This window comes from Uloborus diversus, chromosome 1, assembly GCF_026930045.1.
Source record: "Uloborus diversus isolate 005 chromosome 1, Udiv.v.3.1, whole genome shotgun sequence".
Lineage (NCBI taxonomy): Eukaryota > Metazoa > Arthropoda > Arachnida > Araneae > Uloboridae > Uloborus > Uloborus diversus.
Window position 1 is genome coordinate 231,473,316 of NC_072731.1, and position 22,003 is coordinate 231,495,318.

The following is a 22,003-nucleotide window of genomic DNA, read 5'->3' on the forward strand; positions in this document are numbered from 1 at the left end:
AACACGTCAAAGAAAATCCTATCAACACATGTTCTACGAATAATACAAAAAGTAAAAGAATTAGCAATGGAATATCAAATATTTTTATTCAAAATGTGTCAAGTTCAGACTTGGAAATTTCTGTCTTCAATTACATATGCAAGGTGTGCCTTAAATATGTAGAATTTTCAGTGTTGAAGGACATTTCAAATACCAAATTGAAATTACCTTGAAATTTTACTTAGTTTCTTCTCCATAATGGTTATTTTTTAAACATATATCTGCTACTTATCTAAAATAACATTTTTCCGACGCGATACTTAGTTATATGTTATCGCTATTGAGTAACACATTTGCAAATTTTTTCTTTTTACTTATCGATGCTGTAATCTGTCAAACTATAATATCTTTATTTTTCGAAACTGATAAGTAACTTCAAGTATGCACTGTCAGTTCTCCAAATCAAGTGCATAAAATACATAAACATGAAACCCTGTGTTTTGTTTTGGAAGAATTTCTCTACGGCTCAATCGATTGAAAACTGGATAAAACTTGAAACAATCTAGAATTGATAAAGCTATTTAAAGCTGTTAGACGTAGAGATACTTCTTGCAAATAAAATATGAAGTACTATTTATAAATAAAATAAATTCACGGGCAGTGGGTGCTCTACCGATATTTATCTTTATTAATAATAAAGCTGAAAGTCTCTCTGTCTGGATCTCTGTGACGCACATAGCGCCTAGACCGTTCGGCCGATTTTCATGAAATTTGGCACAAAGTTAGTTTGTAGCATGGGGGTGTGCACCTCGAAGCGATTTTTCGAAAATTCGACGTGGTTCTTTTTCTATTTCAATTTTAAGAACAAAATTATCATAACATGTACGAGTAAATTACGAAATTATCATAACGTGGAACCGTAACATGGGCACAAGCCAACTGGCGAAAAAATTCATCGTACATTATTTGTAAATATACAAGCGAACCAAAAGACCTTTTAATTTTTACCACTAGTAAATAATATTATCTATGTAAGTTTTAGATCATTAATAACAATTTGTGAAAAACAAAGGATTTTCTAACTAAGAAATTAAAATTGATGTAATGCAGTTAGAGTTTATTCGTTATGTGTTTGAAAAATGTCTTATTAGCAAGTAAAGTATTTTTCAAAAATGCCGTTGTTTCATAAATTTCATTAATCTTAAAATACTTAAAGGAAAAAATAGAGTAGTATCTTGATGCCGCTGAGATGACATACTATTGATCTCATGATCAATGTCATATTTTTCAGCGCAACGTATAAACACGCACTTTGGTTTGAACCCGTTTCTCAGCAACTGCGGAGCGTAAGTTAAACATATTAGCACTAAGATATTCAAATATTTCCGTTACATTTATGTATTCAATTAATTTAGGTTGATCTAAAAACATTCAAGATAACTGCTTATCTCTTTGATTTAATTAATGAAGTTATTTAATGAAAATACTAAGGGGGAAAAGTAGTATTTTGATGTAATTGCAATAAAAAAAGTTATTGTTTTTATAAACAACCAGATGCGTATCCCGGTATATCTTCAAAATAAAAGTTGTGACAAGTGACGCATGTTCAACAATCAGGCTTAAATGAAAGAAAAAAAATAGTGTACAAATCTGCTTTAACGTGTAGAAAAAAGTAATTTTATGACTCAAAATTCAGATTTAAAATTATTTGGATTTTTTAAATTCCAGAGATTTTATCATTGTTATTAAAAGGCGTAAACATTTCGTTTCTCGGAATCACCTCTATGTAAGTTCTTGAGCATCGAAGGAGCTCCGTACCAAATTAGGCAAAGACCCAATGTAAATAAACAGTAGATATGTATAAGGTATATCCCTATGGGTTTTTCCCCCGCAAGGAGACGAAAATCCCTCTGTGTGAATTCATGAGCATCAAAGGAACTATGTTCCAAGTTTGACAAAAATCAAAAGTAAACAGAATTAGTGCAAGGAACACACACACACATCTATTAACCTGTTTTTATAGAGAAAGATTTACTTTATAAGAAGAAATATTGAACTACTGTATAAAATACCATATTATGGGATTTTACTCCCCCCCCCCTAAAAAAATGTGTCTTATTATCAAAAATATTTTTTTGCTTTCACTGAGCGAATGAACTTAGAAATTTAATAAACAAGCACACTGTTTTTGTTCATTTGCACTTGTGCTATCTGATATCACAATAGTACGCCAAATTTAACTACATTGAACAAATGCGTTTAAAACATTGCGGAGAAGCCCTCCGCATATTTAGCGGTATAATTAAAAACATTTTATCACAATCAACCATTTGAGGAACAGTGTGGGACATAAAAATCTCTTAAATTAAAGTTTAGTTTATAAGATATTGAATATACAAATAATATATAAATAGAGTTTTTTTTTTCCATGTTGTATAGATATCAAAATCCTAATTTTAGCAACACTAAGCAGTTATTACCTTAAAAAAAAGGGCCTGTTTTTTTTTTCTTCCTTTTCTTGATAGATAGCACTACTAACTTCAACGTTTTACTTCTGAACTTATAGTGTTTGTAGGATGTTTAAATGCAAACAGCGTGAAATTGCATTTTTTTTTTTTTTTGCATTAGACATTTGAAGCATTTCAGAAAAGAAAAAACGAAAGTGATAAACTACTCACTCCTCATCATTTCTTTCAATAACCTGAGTCCTTGCACCCTCCTCTCGGGGCTGTCCTTTAGTTCCACCTCAGCCTTCTTTTGGAAGTAGTCCGGCAGATATCCGACAACAAAGGGGAGGATCTCCTTCCCTATCTGCGCCGTATCGGGAGACCGGATGAACATCGCTGCTGGACTGGGCGAGAGCGCTGGGGATGACTAGCTGACTCGATCCGGCGGTGTCTTCAGGCGGAGAGCGGCAATGACCTTCAACTTCTTGATCTTTGCTCTGAAAAAAGTCACGATTGCGTAAGGATTATATACGCATCTGGACAACTCAGTGTCAAGCAGGAATCTGCATTTTCACCGGTAGTAACTAGATTGGCGTCCAGAACAGGACAAGCGCCGATTTTGCCAAAGGTAGTCGTTTTTCCTTGCCTCGATTATCCCAGGCTTCCATTTGTTTCAATTATATATTTCTCTAAATTAAAATATTTTTGTAAAAAAATAATAGTTTAAAAAACTAAAAAACACGCTTTAGTAGCAAAATGAACTAAAAAGTTAAAAATAATCTTTGGATGACAAGTATATAAAGTAATTGACCAAACACTTAATTTTACGGTAGTAAAATTATTTGCATGGATAACAAGTGGAAGAAATTTAAGACAACTGATAAGAAGCCCCTCACACTTTTTTTTTTCTATTACAGTAAAATTAAGTGTTTGGTCAATTACTTTATATACTTGTCATCCAAAGAATTTTTTTTAACTTTTTAGTTCATTTTGCTACAAAAGCGTGTTTTTTTTAGTTTTTAAAACTATTATTGTATTTTTTACTTTTTAGTTCATTTTGCTACAAAAGCGTGTTTTTTCTGTTTTCTAAACAAGTATTTTATTTGCATCAGTCATTTTGAATGCTTTCTGGTAAATTCATGTGCAAACATTGTTACACTCCGCAGCTCTGATTTGTACGTTGTAAGTAATTCTAATAAGCCACCGACTATTTGTCCAAAGGAAAGTTGGATCCACAAAGATACCCACAAACATACAAGTTAAGCTAATAAATGCGTGTTAATTAGAATAAACTAATAACTTATCGTTAATAAATTAATTTGATTATGGAATATTGCATTGTCATCGGGTCTGAGGTTGCATTCCAAATTTTAAAAGAATCCGATCACAACAAGTGGGCGAAAATTGAGTTGTAAGATTATAATTTTTATTTCGGTGTAGATGAGATTAGAACGCACGCCCAATGATTAACGGAGGAGGACATCAGCAAAAACACGCGCCTTAGACCGCTCGGCCACGAACGCTCAGAAAGTGGAAGAATGTACTAACAGTAATAAGTCACTAGCTTTTAGTCCAAAGGAGAGTTACAAACATACAAGTGAAGCTAATAAAAGCGTGTTAAAAATTATTCCTTATGGGGCATTCCAAGGTATTTTTGACATTTATGTAGAGTCCGTAACGTGACCTTTTTTGCCATAACTTTTTAATTTACTGTTTGATTTGCAAATTATTTTAATTTGAGCTGGTGTGTTGGTAGGAAAAGACCAAAATAAAATAATATGCTAATCAAACAGTAAATTAAAAAGTTATGGCAAAAAAGGTCACGTTACGGACTCTACATAAATGTCAAAAATAACTTGGAATGCCCCTTATATGAATAGAAAACAACTAAAAAAAAAAAAAAAAAAGCTAGCAAATTATTTCTTTTTAAACTTATTAGGCATTACGAAAAATGAGCAAATAAGTTTTGTGCTACAATATGATTAAAGTGAAAAACCAGCGTAAATAAAGCACAAACTCTTCAGAAAATACCTCATAAAACTGCTTCAAGGCTACAAAAAAGCCTCTTCATCAGTACAAAAAAAAAGATAAATAAATAAATAAATAAATAAATAAATAAATAAATAAATAAATTTAAAAAAAAAAACAGAACCCAACAAGAAAGTTTAGAACTCGATTTATTTTATTGAGAATTTGTGTTGTTTTATTTTGACATCGTTTATCCCTTTAATCATATTATGTCTTGTTTTATTTGAAAATATTTTTAACTGGAATATTTTGAATTCAGGGAGGTGCATTAACAAACATTGAGAAAATAAATTATGCAAATGAATGACAGAAAGAAATCCAAAACAAATTTCTAATTTGAATAGGTGAATAGATATGGTGGTCAAATAATATAGAAACGATTTATTTTCATAATTTGACGAAAAAAACGAATTTCATTCCGATGATATAGAAATTTTTTTCCCTGATGATTGGATTAACTTCCAAGTTAAAAAAAAAAGAAAGAAAGAAAAATAAATGCATAGAAATATTTAAACTTCTCACATTTCTTTCCAAAGAATTTTCTGCCTTTCCATTTCAATCTTTGCCAAAATCAAACAATAATGATAATCATCTTCAAAGTTGGAGTGAAAATAAAGAATTACCCGTATCAGTATTAATTTGCATTAAAAATAAAATCGTTTGCGATTTTTCGCGCATTGAATTCACATCACTTTCTCCAAATATAAGAAAAAGCCATCTCTGTACATGGTTTATCCTCAAGAGTTCTTTTCAAGAATGATTATCAGAAGCAAATCTGTGCATAACGTCAGAAATTATATAGGCCTCGGGACTCTGCGCCCCCCCCCCCCCTCTCGTTTCGCTCGCCAACCATCTCATCTTAAACAACGGAATTCACCGAAAAATTCTTTGAAGCGAAATTATGTTTATTATAGTTGAAATTAATATCTACTTTGCTTAAAGTAGTAGAAAAATTAGACCTGGCGCTAAAGTTTCTCGTCCAGTTTCGAATATTCAGTACTTTTTTTGTTCGACTCTTAACTCTCAGTCATTTTCGAGGAGATGAAATTTCATACAGGCAAGCAGACACAGATTTTAAAAAGATGGAATAATGCGAGATATTCTTTTTTTCCTCGTAAGAACTAGAATTTATAACCTTTGTAACCTCTCGAGTTACAAATTGACGCCGAACTACATTGTTCTACAAATTACGCTGAGGGAATTTCAAAGTAATTAACAAAAGGAAATGCAGAATTTAATAGCGAATACATAAAAAGTACAAAGACAAATTTAATTATATTCTTACGAAATACTTCCTTAAAATCTTATCGCCCCAAAAGATACATTCCTATTAGACTTTATTTAGGTTTCTTAAACAATAAAACCACATTCTTGCAAAAAAAAAAAAAACTTCTGAAAGTGATAAATAAAATTTTTTATTTGTCTTTGTAACTAAATTTTTTTTTCTAAAGATTAACCGATTATCTTTCTATTTTCTTGGAAAACTTTCACAAAAGGAGCAAGGAAAAGGAAGCGTTTTCTCGACTTATCCAAGAGTCAAGGTTAGATGTATGAACCCGATTTTCTAGAAGCTCACTCTTTTATTTACCTTAACAGAAACATCATCAATTCTTTTGTTAGTGATTTCAAGAGTGGACATGATGTTTTATTTTGGTGTTTTGCGTGTTCATTTTCAGGACATTGTTCTTGAAAAGTAATTCTAAACGAATGGGGAAAAAGGGAAGCTTTTAAAATTTTACTTTCAGTTTGATCGTCTAGCCTGTGAAGCTTATTTCACTTATAGTTGGGGCAAACTTAACCTGACTGCTTCAGAATGCAGTGATTAGGATCTGCGGAGTATTCATAACGTTGCCAGGTTAGGTTTGATTTAATTATAGTTTTCTTGATTATTGAAGCAGCCAAGACAAGAAGGATATATGTCATGAGCATCCGAATAAGAAATAACCCCGAATAATTTAGCGATCTTCGTAGTGGGAGGATATATCTCTATTAAAATCGGCAGATTCTAATGATTACTCTCTGACACAAAATCGAAAAATCTTAGCCAGGATTCCTTTTTTTTTTGGTTTGAAACTTTTTCGTTCCAATTTAAGCACCTCCCCCCCCCTTTGTTCTCTTAAAGGGGGATTTGTTTCAAATAAATTTTATCGGAAACTTTGTTTTAAGGAGTAGAAGTAAAGTTATGACTGAAAATCTGAATAAATTTCTCCGAAGACTTTACATTAACGATGGAATGGAAATCATAAATTTAGCTGTATCACTAAGTAAAGCTAAAACTATTTATTTTTCATGCAAAAAGAAGACAAGTGAACAATTTCATTTATAATACAAATAAATAGTCAACTGTTTTATTGAAAACACACAAAACAGCAACTAATCTAGCGACTCCACCTGATCTAACGCCCCTTAACTTCTTCATTTGGGGCAGTGTCATAGCCAGAAAAAATTGTAGGGGTTATGGCTTATTTTAGACCTTTTCTTTAGTAAATAAATAAATAAATAAATAAAATAAAAAATAGTAATAATAAATTTGACTTTTTGAAGGGGTTATATCCCCACATCCCTCCCTTTGAATAAGCCATTGACTTGGGGTTAGATCAAATACCTTGTGTATAACGCTAAAGTCTCAAATCTTCGTCAGCTGATTGCAACGATTGAGGAAACAGTGAGCAGGAGCAACTAAATCAATTGAGGTAGTGAGAAGCAAAGGGATTCACACACACACACACACACACACAAGAGTCAAAATTGAAAAATTTGGAGATAACCAGTACAGGTAAACCTCTCCTCTGTCTTGGGGCAAGAGATTGTACTAGTAGCCCTGGTAGGTGCTGCTGTACAGCATGATTTAGAAAAAAAATTCAATAAAAACCTACTTAGGATCGGATCTTTAAACGTGTTTCACTCGAAGCCTAAAATAGTCCATTTGCATCCCTTTGCTTCTCACTGCCTCAATTAAAGACTGTTTCTTCCCATGGTGGAACCTTGGTCTAGGGTTGAAATCAGGGCGTCGGAGTCGGATTCAGACTGATTTTGAGATAATGGAATTCGGAATTATTGAATATCGAAATCGAAGGCTCAAAAATTTCTGCTCTGCCAGCCATTTTCCCTCCGACTCCGCGGCACTCGGTTAGATGTAGACCTAACTAAATTCCAATATGTATTAATGTTCCTTCTTTTATGCATGTAGTCCTTTATTTCAAAAGCAAGCCGATTATGGAAATGTGATGTTATTTTTGGAACACCCTATATTCTAAGTAACCTTTTATACTTCAGAAGAATTTCAAGTTGAAAATGAGCAATTGAGTTGGAGGAGAGAATGGTGTTGCTTTCTGTTAAAAATTAAATTCCTCCGGCGTTAAAAGTCTAAGTTTGAAACTATAAATTTGTGGAAAAAAATATTTTAATTTCATCTCTTGAACTTCATTTCACATGTAAATTGCATTGGAAAATCATGGTTATAAAGTTCGATAATTTATTGCCTAACATTCTATGCCCCAAATTCAAACTTCCAAATGATCATTTTAGGAACATTTGAGTTAAAAAATATTCCCCCTTGAGTTACAAATTTTTCACACACATGCTTAAATTAAGCGTAAGGCCTCCTTCACATAAGGCAACCTGAATCAACTTTCGAATGGGCAGCTATTCGGAAGTGAAACCACGTAGAAAAGTGACGAACCACATGTCATCTTTCACACGACAAGCCGCTATATAGATAGGCCGACGCATCAGCTTAAGTTTAGCCATTTTGGATCGGATTTTTCATTGTTGCACTCCCAGGGTTACCACAGCAAAGTTTAGGATTTCGCCAAATTTGCCGAAAATAATATTTTATTTAATAAACAATTCACGTGTGCCTCTAATAATTGCTCAGTGAACATTCACCAAACGCGATAACTCGCCAGAAAAGGCAACCACTCAAACACGCGCTCCGATCCAAAATGGCTAATCTTAAGCTGATGCGTCGGCTCGTATATATATAGGGGCCATAAGCTGTGCTTGGTATACCTGCCACCAGGGAGGTAGACGTGCTTGGCACACTAGACACATGTGCCGCTAAATTCTCGAAAAATGCGAAACTTCGTATGTCGCCCATTTTGACCGCAAGAGGCTCTGAACCCAATCCTATGTGTCCACTAATCAATGACATGTCGTCCGTTTTGACCGGAAGAGGCGCTGAACCCAATCCTATGCGTCCACTATCAATGGCATGTCGCCCATTTTGACCGCAAGAGGCGCTGAACCCAATCCTGCGTATCCACCAATCAATGAACATTTTGTTTGTAAAAAATTAAAAACAGGGATTGCTTGCAGAGCCCTCTTTGTTACCATGAGTTTCAGCGATTGTCACGAACTAAAAGAATCAAGTGGGACCATGATTACACTCATCGGAAAATTACCAAGTGTTCGCTCTACACACGAGTAAACTAGTTGAGAGTCAATTAGATTCAGTTTTAACAGCGTTGTAAAGCAGTTGCTCGAATAAATTCGGTTATTTGAAGAGAAATTGATTCAACTAAGTTGTCTCATGTGAAGGCGACAAAAAACGCTGGTCAACTGGTTAACAGGCAACGTTTTCGGAAAGTTGATTCCGCTAACCACCTCGTGTGTAGTAGGCCTGAAGTGTAATTTAATTTACTAGAATGCTAGTCTCTTTCTTTTTTCAGAAAGAACAGAATGTCGCTCCAAATTGTGAAACGTATCAATCGTGCACGTGTGAAAAGGCTTATCGACAATTTGCAGCCTCCCATCTCATTTATGACACGCTGAGCCAAGGTTAGAAGAGCTTTCGAACTCGTATTTGAGCAGGAAACCCTTTTGCGTAAATTTCGTAATTATTATTCTTGTCATACGAATCGTTTTTCCCCCGTTACATTAACACTTCCTCTAGATACTAATGCAGATTTAATAGTAGCGCAAAATGTGCAACTTCCCTAACTCTTCTGTTCACGGACACTTCGTTTTTTCTTTCAGGACACGTTCATTCTAAAGCAGTACTTCAAGTTTTGCCATCATGGAAACAGTATATTGTCTTTGTCGTCAATTCAATATATCTATGTCGGAGACTGGCGACTTAAGCCACGAGATACAGAATAATCCCTGTACATGAATTTAAGGGCATCTTCCCTATTCGAAGGGAAATTCTAGGCAGATGCAATGGATACTGCGTGTAGTTAAGACCAGGGCTGTGGAGTCGGAGTCGGACTGATTTTGGAGTAAAAGAGTCGGAGTCGTTAGAAAACATGCCGACTCCGACTCCGGGCTTCATTTTTTCTTTCATTTTCACTGACTCTCCTTGCATTTTTTAAAAACTGATTACCAATTGAAATGTTAGGCAATAAAACATGTATAAAAAGCTACTAATGAGAAAATAACTGCCATTATGGTAATCAGCTAGCTTGAACTTTCTGTAGCCGTCCCTCAGTTTGCTTGCTTTTTTAATTAACTTATAGCAACTGTCAGCAAACGGTTTTGTTGCCTAACATTTTCAAGTAATCACTTTCAAATAGAAATATAGTGATTTGGGTTCGATCTCAGTTATAAAATAGTAAAATCAACGTAACAATTTAGTAAATCGAGGCCCGTAGCTCAGGTGGAAATTTTTGAGGGTGATCGGCAAATTCAACTAAGCTCTGGCGCGAAAGCACAAATCCAAAAGATGCGATGAAATAATGTTTTTTTTTTTTTTATTAAGACAATTTCTCCCTTCTTTCACTCGCTTGGTTCTCACTAAAAAATATGGAATAAATAAATGTAAATAATTTCTTGATTACAACACTCAATAATTGCAGTTAATCTTAAAATCTTCATATTAAGGTTAATTCTAAAGCAGCCAATAAAATTTAAATTAAAAATTTAGCGACGAAGAAATATAGGTATAGTAAAAGCTATTCGTACAAATTTGTATACCGCAGCATTTTGTGTAAAATTCCCTCCTGACTTATATATGCCCTATTTTTGCTGAAATTTTATTGATGAAATATAATTTAAAATATATTCGGGAAAGTTTTCAGAATCAAAGTAATTTTATTTTTTATAAACTCTGAAATTAACTTTTGGTGTCACCTACCAGATGAGTATCACACGGACCAAACCATTCCCTCTCAAGAACTTGGACTTTGAAAAAAAGCTTTTTCTCTCTCTTGTTACAGCTTTCAAAAATTGAAAGCACATGATTTGATCAATATATTTTTGTTAAACATTAAAGGGGGGGGGGAGGGGCAAATTACAGCTAATCCTTTTCAATTTTTTTAAAGGGATTTTTAAGTTATCTCACATTTAAACTCGTAACTATTGGAAAATTTGATTTTTGAATTGAATTTATAACGTTGTATGCGTCTTGGGTTTACAATAAAAAACAAAATGCGAAATTTTCTTAAAAAAGAAATGATATTTCAATCTCTGTTTAGAGGTTTTCCCCCTTCCCCTAAAGGGAGAGAGGGAAATGAAAAAATACAATTAAAAAAATATTTTTAAATCCGGAGTCGGAGTTGGAGTCGGAGTCGGGCGTTTCAAAGTCCAGGAGTCGGAGTCGGGGTCTGAGTCGGTCATTTTCCTTCCAACTCCGCAGCCCTGGTTAAGACGCGTCTGTGTTGGCTCTGATCAAATAAGGATCTGAGGGGAATGGGGTTGTTTCCTTCTGTCAAATGTAGTACTTCTTTGTCACTGAAATTGATAGAATAAGCAAAAAAAAATAAATAAATAAATAAATAACATGGACTCAGAAAATACTTCCATTTTCCCAACAATTATTTTTTAATTAATTTTTTAAAATGTCCGATTCTTCAAGCAAGGCGTGGTTTTTATGACGTCACAAATGATGCACTATGGCGCATCTTTCTACCGCATTTCCACGTTATGATAATCAAGAAACTAATTAAATTGCGCTCTACGCTTGCTATCAATCATATCATTGCCAGTACACGTGAGTAAAGATGCGAATTAAATATTTCGGACCGTGAATGGCAACACTGAATGGCATTTCATCATTTGTGATGTCATCGGCAGAAACGTTAAACGAAGAAAGAGCGCCGATTTAAGTTTTTTTTTTTTAAATATTAAACTGAAAGAAATTATTTAAAAAATGGTCAGATGTTTTTAAGCATGCTCTTTCAGAAAAAATACTTTTAAAATTTTGGAAACGACCCCATTATGGCAGCTAAACCCAATATTTATAAATAGTAGTATAGTATGTAAAAGAAGTGTTGTGAGTAGTAGTATGTAAAAGAAGTGTTGTGAATAGTAGTATGTAAAATAGTAGTGTTGTAATTGTAAATAAAATGGACAAAATAAAATTGGTTTAAATCATTGGACTTGTAGGAAAACACGCAACAAGTCGTAACATGAGTGTTGCGACAGAGACAGTGCAATCGTTTCCGCAATCATTTTTCTGCTGCGACACTTGCTTATCACATCTACGACTCAAATATATAAAGCGCCACGGGGAAGAATGATCATAGTCCCTGGCACAATGATTTCCAGTCTTGCATTTTTAAACATTGAAGTCCATTAGTCTTGCACGTTAGCGTCAAACTTTTTTCTGTTATAACTCAATGACTATGATCTTTCTTGCTTGAATGATATTTCGTTGAAAATTATTTGTAATAATCTAATGGTTTCCGTAGAAATAGTGGCGAATTCAGGATTTAGTTCTGGGGGCGGCTGAAACCATTAAAAATGTATGTCTCTTTGACATCACCAAAAGTTCATTGATGTAAACGAAGTCGTTCAAAAAAATTATTTATTTTTCAGGAAGTGTTATTGGCTAATGAAATTTTCAGAGTCACAGTTGAAATTATCTAAAATTTGTTATTTAGTGGTAAAATTTAAAAATTTAAATGTCAGTAAAAATAAAAAATCAATAAATAAATAAAATTAAATAAAATAAAATTAAATTAAAAAAATAAAAATATAATAATAATAACTGATGCATTTTAAGACACCATTTCTAAACAATTTGAAGGCTAAAATTGCTATTCTCGTTAATTATGAAAAATATTGCCCATGGCAAAAAAAAAAGCAAGTACACACTAAATGTAAGAAAGAAAACCTGAAAAATCGTGGACTAATAGTTAAAAAAAGGAAGAAAGAAGATAAAATTCTGAGAATTGACACTTAACGCATCAATTAAAGAGGTCTGAAATTTTTTTCTGGCTTTCTTCTTATAGAGAGTAAATAAACAACTTTTTTGAACAGGCAGGGCAAAATTTCCGAAATTCGAAAGGAAATTTCGGAAAACAAGAAACATGCAGCAAATGCTGAATAGTAATTGGAGTAACTTTATAAAGTTGTTTCTATTACCTGATCAATTGGCAGGCTAGTAATTCTGTGAAAAACCAAAATTTAGTAGAATGACTGAAACTTTTGGTGATACAACAATATAAGGACGAATCCAGCGTCTGGTTTTTGAGGTGGCAATTATTGGAAACGAAGGTAGAAGGGCAATTTTCTGGCGAAAATATGGTGTCTGGGGGAGGGTGGAGGATTTTAAAATACAAGTCTTCAAAACATAACTTTAGGCTATATTCGGTCGCTTAAGACTCCAGCCCATGCTCGCTCCCCCAACTCCGCTCGACAGCCCATGACTCACCCTCTGGATTCGTGCAATGGTACATCATATCTAAGATGGAAAAAAAAAAAAAAACAGAAAGAAAGAAAAGAGGAGCTCTATGAGAAAAATTTACTTCAGGTTTGAGGTCAGCAAGTGCACGATAGTGATTGCTGTATTTTTTTTTTTTTTTTTGCTGAAAATCCTTCCGTACGGTGGGGAAAAAAACACGTTTTGTTTGTACTTGGGAATAACAATAGTGCTGAATTTTAATCTTTTGCACTGTTGAGAATTATAAACATAAAGGTTCTAGGTGGCTGTTTGTATAAGATGTTAATCCGAAATTTTTATTTTTGCCGAAAATGATGTGAAACTGCAGTTGTTTTATTAGCTTGAGTTCCTTTATTTAAGTCACTAACTAATCTGTTATTTTTCCAAGTTAAAAAAGTTACTATTTACTGAATCAAATTCAACTAATGTATTGTCGAAAGCTTAACATTCCAAATTTAAACTTTTTTGTTTTTTACCCAACCAATTATTCTTGGTAAAAATATTACCAATTTGATCTTAATTACCATTTTTAAGTTTTTAGTTGATTAAAAATATTAGTAAACCAATTTGAATACTTGATGTTGATTTTTTTTCTCATATTCGGCATTAGTATGAAAAATAACTTAACATTCAATTTTGACGCAGACATAGACGCTTTATTTCGTCCATAACAGCTGTCAAAAACAATAAATTGTTGATAATGAAGTTCATTCAATCTTGCTGTAAAGGTGACATTGATAACAAACATTATTATTCAATATGCATAAAGCGTTCGGAAATCAATTAGTCGACACGGGCTGAATGGTTGGATCTTGTATAATAATTACGTCACGTATGCACGGCATTTCGTCTGCTAGGGTATTAAAGGGAAGTTCTCTTTTTCGCATTCTTTTGACCTTACCCCGGGCGACTATTACCTGCTTCCTTGGAAGACACGTGAATGCCGAAATAATTGATTTGCAGCTAGCATCTTTTTTAATGCTCGGTAAAAAAAGTTTGTCCGCTGAAATGAAGGATATTTGTTTGTTAAGGTTAAGGGACTGTCCATAAATGGTGCCACACTTTTATGAATATTTTAGCCCCCTCTCACGCTTGCCATGGAGTGTCACAGTTCATAACACTGCCGTGGGAAGGTAAAGCGCAGTATCAGCACATGGAGTTTTTGAGGTACTTGAAGAAACGTGTTTTGGATTCCATGCTAACAATAGAGAAATGTTGGAATCTTACGCTTTTTACTTCCTTTTACATGAAAGGAAGTATTGTATTTGCGAAAAAATTTTCACTCAAAAATTGATCTTAATTTCCATTTTTCTCACCCCCAAATGAATGTTGAATTTTTTTTCGACTCGACCACAGTATAGACACGCGAAATATCCCTTTTGACGGTTCCCAAGTAAATTACAACGAGTTTTTTCGTGGCGTCTGTATGTGCATATGTGCGTATGTCGCATAACTCAAGAACGGTATGTCCTAGACAGTTGAAATTTGGTACGTAGACTCCTAGTGGGGTCTAGTTGTGCACCTCCCCTTTTGATTGCATTCGGGTGTTTCTAAAAGGTTTTTTTTCCCCCTTTTGTGGGGGAAATCATTGTTAATTTCGATGTAAACTCAAGTGGTGTTATAATTTGGCGGACACTTGGCGATATATCGCCAGTATTTTGGTCGCTGTTTTTTCGCCAACTTGGCGACAAATTTGGCGATTTTTATTCTTTTTTTTAAAATCTGGTTTTAATTTGGCCACTGTTGGTGATGTGAAGAGAATAAACTATCGAATCACTTTAAAAATGCCAATAATGGGGAAAAGACATTAAATTGGAGTAAAAGGAAGTCATGTGATGCACACATCAGCTCTTTTTTTTTTTTTTTTTTTGTGGAAACTAGAATGTGATGTTGTTGGCCACTTGGACATAATGCAATGCTACTTTGACGGATAGCTACGATATCAAAGAAAGTGATGTCGTTGTTGACTTGGTTACATAACGTAACTTAGATATGTTACCATTAAAGTATATAATGCAGTAATTTTATGGAATACCTAGTGATTCCATGAAATAACTGATCGTGTCCGTTAAAGTGTGTAATGTGTTATTAATTTGACACTTAAACTAGTTATTCTATCAAATAACTAGGTATTCTATGAATTAACTAATGAGAGACAGTTAAAGTGTAAAATAAACTATTTATCTAAAATTAAATAACTAGGTATTCTATTAATAAACTAATGATTGACAATTAAAGTGAAAAAGAAGGAATTTATCTAATTTATGCAGCGTATAAATGGTATTTATGGAAACGTACCATAAAATCATTTGTTACAACAAGGATTACTAAAATGACACTTGGAATTACAAAGAACATTATTTCTCAACAAAAACTAGCGGAACACGCTAAACAAGTTCTCTCCCTATGGCCTGGGATAGTTCATAAATGCAGTAGGGGTGGAAGGTAAATGTATTTGTCGTGCAAGATATATAATAAAGGTTTTTTTACACTTTAACGGACTGCAGATCGTTATTCTATGAAATAACCAGTTAAACCATGAAATACAAGAGAGTTTTACACTTCAATGGACACGATCAGTTATTCCATGAAATAACTAGGTATTCTATAAAATAACGGATTTCATACTTAAAAGGTAGCAGATACATAACACTGCAATTTAGCAGTTTCTTATTGACGAGAAGAGATAAGTTAACTATGAAAAGTGCGATAGAAATGATTAGTCGAAATATTATCCTTGTTACATTCTCTCATAAAATGACTATTCATTGTCTGGTAGATTGGTAGATCATTTTTTGATTTCTAAAAATTTGCTTTCACAAGATAAGATTGTTTGACCATTAAACCTTGATTTAGTATCTAAGTGATCAAAGAATAAGGGTAAATATGATTATGTATTATGTGAATGTAAAAGATCTTTTTAGAAATTCTAACCAGTAAAGTAACATAGAAAGATCCAGCGGAACTATATATAGATCATTAAGAAATAAAAAAAAAAACACACCGATAGACTTTTTTTGTGAACACATCAGTTGTGTGACAAAGCTATTTGAATGTTTTTTTTTTTTTTTTTTTTTGAAGAATGTATTTTATGAGTAAAAATTTCGCTTATATATGAAAATTTCATACATTAAGCAGTTAAGTATTAAAGTGTGCCCAAAAATGTTTCGCTCGATGTAATAAATTAAAGATCTGAAAATTGCATATTTCACTACATGGTTAGAAATAGTAGTATTAAAAACAGCAAAAACGTTTATTAATTATTCTCATTTTGGTTTCATTGAAATTACCATTTTTTATATTAAATGTTTAAATTTATTAAGGCCATAGTTGATCAAAAATTATCAATGAAATATTTATGAAATGAATTGATGACGACCGATAATTTTTGAAAACTATCAGTTATTACTATTATTAGTAGTGTTTATTTCTCTTAGGTTAATTTTGATAATTGTTATTCAATCCATATTGAATTTTCAGTTCACTCCATGACTAAATTTTACTCAAATACTGTAGAGTTTTTGTTTTAAGAAATCCATTCGAATACTATAAGGTTCAACTGCAGAATATCCACCCACCTAACAAAATGCCTCGAGAAAATTGATTATATAATTCACGAGCAATTAATTGAATTCATAGAAATTAAGTGCGATGAAATAAATATTTCCTATGTTTTCCCTTACATATCAATCATATTCTAAATTAAATACACACACACACACACGATTTACATTTCATTACATAAATTGTTTTTACTAGCAAGTTTGCTTGCGAAATCATAGCATATCTATCGCTTTTTATTCGTAACAGGTTAGTGGAACCCAACCTGTCACCAAAGATTACAGAAGGTGTACCGTACATAAAATAGTTTGTAGCAAGGGGGTGCACCTCGAAAAGATTTTTCGAAAACTCGATTTTGTTCTTTTTCTATTCCAATTTTAGGAACATTTTCCCAAGCAAAATTATCATAAGATGGACGAGTAAATTGCCAAGTTATAACGTGGAACCGTAACATGGGCAAGCCAATTGACGAGAAATTCACCATACATTATTTGTAAATATACAGGCGAACCAAAAGACTTTTTATTTTTCTACTACGGGCAAAGCCGGGCGGGTACCAATAGTTACTAATAATAAAGCTGAAAGTCTCTCTGTCTGGATATCTGTGACGCTCATAGCGCCTAGACCGTTCGACCGATTTTTATGAAATTTGGCACAAAATTAGTTTGTAGTATGGGGGTGTGCATCTCGAAGCGATTTTTCGAAAATTTGATTTTTTTTATATTCTAATTTTAAGAACATTTTACTGAGCAAATTATCACAATGTGGAAGATTAAATTACGAAATTATCATAACGTGGAACCGTAAAATGGGCGAGCAAATGAACACAGCCAATTGGCGAGAAATTCATCATCCATTATTTGTAAATATACAGGCGAATCAAATGACCTTTTAATTTTCTACTACGGGCAAAGCCGTGCGGGTACCACTCGTTCTGGAATAAAGCATAACCGAGCTGAAAGCAGATGTCATCTCATTAGTTGGCGCTCTCAACTTCAATGAGATGACATCTGCCTCCAGCTTGGTTATTTACTATTCCAGATTAATGAGTCCATTACAAAAACGAAACTGCAGTCCCTGGATATGATAACCAGGCTGTCTGCTATAGCCATTGCATGTAGTTCTGCCTTAGCCCTGGCTTAGGTGTTTTAACTGCTAACAGCACTACCTGTCTCCAGGAGTGAACATAATGGGGTAGTTTTCTTCAGTCAAAAGTAGTACTCTTTGTCACTGGAATTAATAGAATATGCAAAATAATAATGATAATAACATTGACCCAGAAAATACTTTCATTTTCCCGACAGTTATTTTTCAATTAATTTTTTAAAACGTCCGATTTTTAAAAACAAGGCGTGGTCTTGATGACATCACAAATGATGCTCTTTGTGTGTGTGAGTGGCGCATCTTTCTACCACGTTTTCACGTTATGATTATCAAGAAGCGAACTTAATATTGCGCTCTACGCTTGCTATAAACCATATCGTTGCCAATACACGTGAGTAAAGATGCGAATTAAATATTTTACTCTGCGAATGGCAACACTGAATGGCATTTAATCATTTGTGATATCATCGGACAGAAGTATAAACAATGAAAGCGCATCGACTTAAGTATTTTTTTTTTAATATTAAACTTAAACAAATTATTTAAAAAAATGATCAGCTCCTATGTTTTTAAGCATGCTCTTTCAGAAAAAAAAAATACTTTTAAAATTTTGGAAACGACCCTATTAACTCCGAACTAAACTTTTTCGGAATGCGAAATTCTCAAGTTGCCGAATAAAACTCCAAATTTTACCGAATGATGATAATTTTTCCCAATAGAGCTCCATATTTACCGAATGATAATATTTTTTACGAATGAAATTCCATGTTTCGCCGAATAATGATTATCTTGCGGAGCGGAACTCCAAATTTTGCCGAATAGAACCCCAGATTTTGCCGAATAAGGACATTTTTGGAATGTCAGTGACCTTCCGTGACATCCCATTGGGTCTGCCTGTCTCTCTAAAAATTTGAATATTGCATTCCGTAATCCAGAACTCAATATCAGAGTTAAGAAAACATAACTGCTGTGTTAGTACATACAAGGACTCAACGGAAACGGAAGTAATTTCCGGTATAAGAAGGACGCAATTAACAGGAGGCAAAAAAAGTTGAAAAGGCGAAAAGAAGAGCTATATAAGTAGAAAGTAATATTTCTTTAATATTTTCAATCATAATACGGATAATATGATTTTCAATGTCTAACTTCTTTGTGGATTTCTCTCTTTTCAATTTACATCACCTTATGAAAGGGATTGATTGAATCTGTACATTTTGTCAAATTTCCTTTCAACGCATAAAGATTTGTTTTCGAAAATCTCGCCTTAGCAACTAAAAGAAGCGCCACGGAAACGACTACTTCAAAACCAGCCATTAAAGATGTTGATTTTACTTGGTGTGTATAACATACGTAATTTAAAAAATGTACCGACAAAAAAAATATATGATGTTATAGAAGTAAATATGTACGACTTGTCAGTTAATTTTCACAATGTAGGAATTTTGAATTCCATATCATTATACCTAATAATTATACAGTTTTGAAATAGTTATGTTTTTCAGTAGCGGATTTGAATCCACTTTGGGGTCCCTATGTCCGTCGGGGCCTCTTACAATTGCAACACTTGCGATGTGGCAAATCAGCCTTTTATGTTTAATTGTTTATAGTTCTGGAAAAATAAACAAAGATTTTAACAATTCTAATGAATTTTTTGTAAAATGACTTTGAAAGTAACAATTATGATGCAATAATAAACTCTGTAATTGGGGAAAATATGAAACCTAGTTCAAAACTTTTTTAGTTAGGATTTAATGCATTCATAGTACAATGTTTTGTAAAACATGAAAATAATCTGTTTTATATTTATTTTAAAAATGAAATATTTCTCTTTTTTTCCTTTTAAAACCTGAATATATTTTTGTGGATACATTTAAAACTTCAATTTCGCGGATGAAAGCCAAGTTCAAGACAAACGTTTTAGAATCCCATTGAAAAATAAACAAATTAAAGAGCGCAAAAGAGAAACATAGTCCCATAGATTCACAGTTGTTAGCTCTTGGAAAACTACAAAAACCTATCATTTCAAATACAAGCCATTTGTGAAACGGTAAACAAATATTCTTCAGCAAGAAAACATGTTTCTAACAATGATTGATCTTTGCAATCCTGATATCTTCTCCAATTTCCAACGGTTTTGAAGTAAATTCGCACAAATACGAGTGCCAACAATTGTGAGGTGAACTAGAACTGCAATTTTAATCTGTATTACATTAGAGTATGCCTGTCCGTGATATATTTTATAAATTCTGGGCATACATCACCAAAAAATAAAAATAAATCAATGAATGAAAAATAATAAATTTAAAATGTGTCAGATCGTAGATGCACTCAACAAGTAAAACTGGGTTAAAAATTACTTGAAAACGTTTGGTAAAGTAAAGGAGCACTGTCGTAATCTAATTAAAATGGCAACACACTGGATCAGACGATTAATTTTTGTCAAGATGACCTCAAATAAGAAAAATTTCAGAACATGATTTATGAACATCCCCGAGAACCCCTTTCAAAAATTCCAAGCGCGTAACAATACATCCGTTCAGATGTTCTGCTTTTCTAAATATCACGAGAGCGAGTTTTTTAATAATGAAATTGTAAGCAATTGGAAAGATAAATCTTACGGTAGGGGAGTGTGGAGCAAAGTAAAATGGTTAAGATGATTGAGTTTCTTCAAAATGAACAAATTGGAATATTGTTTTGAAAATTACAGTACAAAAAGAAAGAACATTGTATTTTACAATAAAACAGTATTTTTAATTTTTGGCAGTAAATTTGAGCCTTCAAAAAAAAAAAAAAAAAAGAGTAAAATGTTCACTTTTTTTTTTCCATTGGGCAAAGTGAATAAAATATTTTTCTAATGAAATATTTTCTATTCGATTATAAAATATATTTTTGAACCAAAGAATCAGAAAATAAAAGGTTGAATGAATAAATGAAACGATAGTGAAACAATAAACGAACAATTAAATGAAAAAATCAATTAATATGGAAGAAAAATAAATGAGCGAGTAAAGGAAGGGATGAATATGAAAATAAGTGAATGAATGAATAAATAAATAAACAAATAAATAAATAAATATATATATAAGTGACTTACTAAATGAAGAAATGTAAATGAATTAATTAGTAAATGAAAACGTAAGTGATTTACATCAAATGATTGAGAGAATAAATGAAACAAACTATTTCACTTTTCCCCATATGTATTTGACTAATTGTACAATTTATTTTAAATACAAATAAACTTAATATTAACTCAAATTGTACTGCTTTCAATATTAGAGAGTCTCAATTAATATTTTAAATATTAACAAGAAATTTATAATTCTATATTTACAAAAATAATTTTTGACTTACAAGAAAATATTACAATATAAGTATCAATTTTTTAAGATTGCCTGTATTACCAAATTCTTTAATCTTCGGGGGTATTTTTTCCCTGACTGGAATAGACTAAATAAAGTGGAGCTAAAGGCAAAGTAAATGTTTCACCATTTCACTTTGCCCCATGTTTCCTTATAATTAAAAAAAAAAATACTATAAAAAAATTTGCATTTTAGAAAGAGAGAGAGAGAGAGAAACATAGAAACGGTTTGGAAAAAAATGTTCAAAGACCGAAACTCACCTTTACTGGAAATTGTTTCTTTTTCAAATCAAAAATGAAATATCCCGCTGCACTCACGTAGCTTCCACCTGTAAGAATTGATAGAGAATAATCTATCTAACGTCTTGCTGATGAGAAAAATTTAAAGCATCCATACGCGATCGCGGGACGTTTATCAACGGATGATACTGCGGCTAATCTAAATCTGGGCATCTGGAAAATGTAACCAACTGGCCTTGATGTTTTATTTCAAGGCGCTTTTTTCTAATCGTGAAATAAATCGGCTGCTTATTGAACGCGTTACCAGAGCCATTCAAGCTGCCCACAACAAGGATGCGTCATTACGACTTTTTCTTTCTTCTTTTATGATGAACGGAGAGGCTGAGATCTTTATCGTCAAATTTTCCTTTCTTCAAAAGAATTTCAATATAAAATAATATGTTACTCTAAATGATGTTGCACGGGTGTTTTTGAACAATGGTGATATCAATCTTGATCTGAATTACTGTTCAAGCAGTGCGTTTATTTAAAAATTATATCTAAGCGTGGGGTGGTCTTTTTCTTTCTTTAATTTTTTTTCTTGTAAAGTGAGTTGTTGAGAGTGTAATAATCGCACTGTGCTATTGTTTTTCGCGTCGTTTAAGTGAAATGAACTTTTATCTGGAGGAATAACTTAGCTTA

General features: G+C 32.8%; 1 protein-coding gene across 1 annotated transcript in view; it reads right to left on the reverse strand.

Moving 5' to 3' along the window:
• Nucleotides 1-21,522, reverse strand: part of LOC129225830 (alpha-tocopherol transfer protein-like) — a 39,611-nt gene extending 18,089 nt beyond the window's left edge. Inside the window, exons 1-2 of the mRNA XM_054860350.1 lie at nt 21,344-21,522; nt 2,658-2,923 (exon numbers count right to left, since the gene is read on the reverse strand). Of these exons, the coding sequence (XP_054716325.1) occupies nt 2,658-2,820 (163 nt within the window). The 5' untranslated portion in view covers nt 2,821-2,923; nt 21,344-21,522. The remainder of the gene's footprint in view (nt 1-2,657; nt 2,924-21,343) is intronic.
• Between the last annotated feature and the right edge of the window lie 481 nt (nt 21,523-22,003).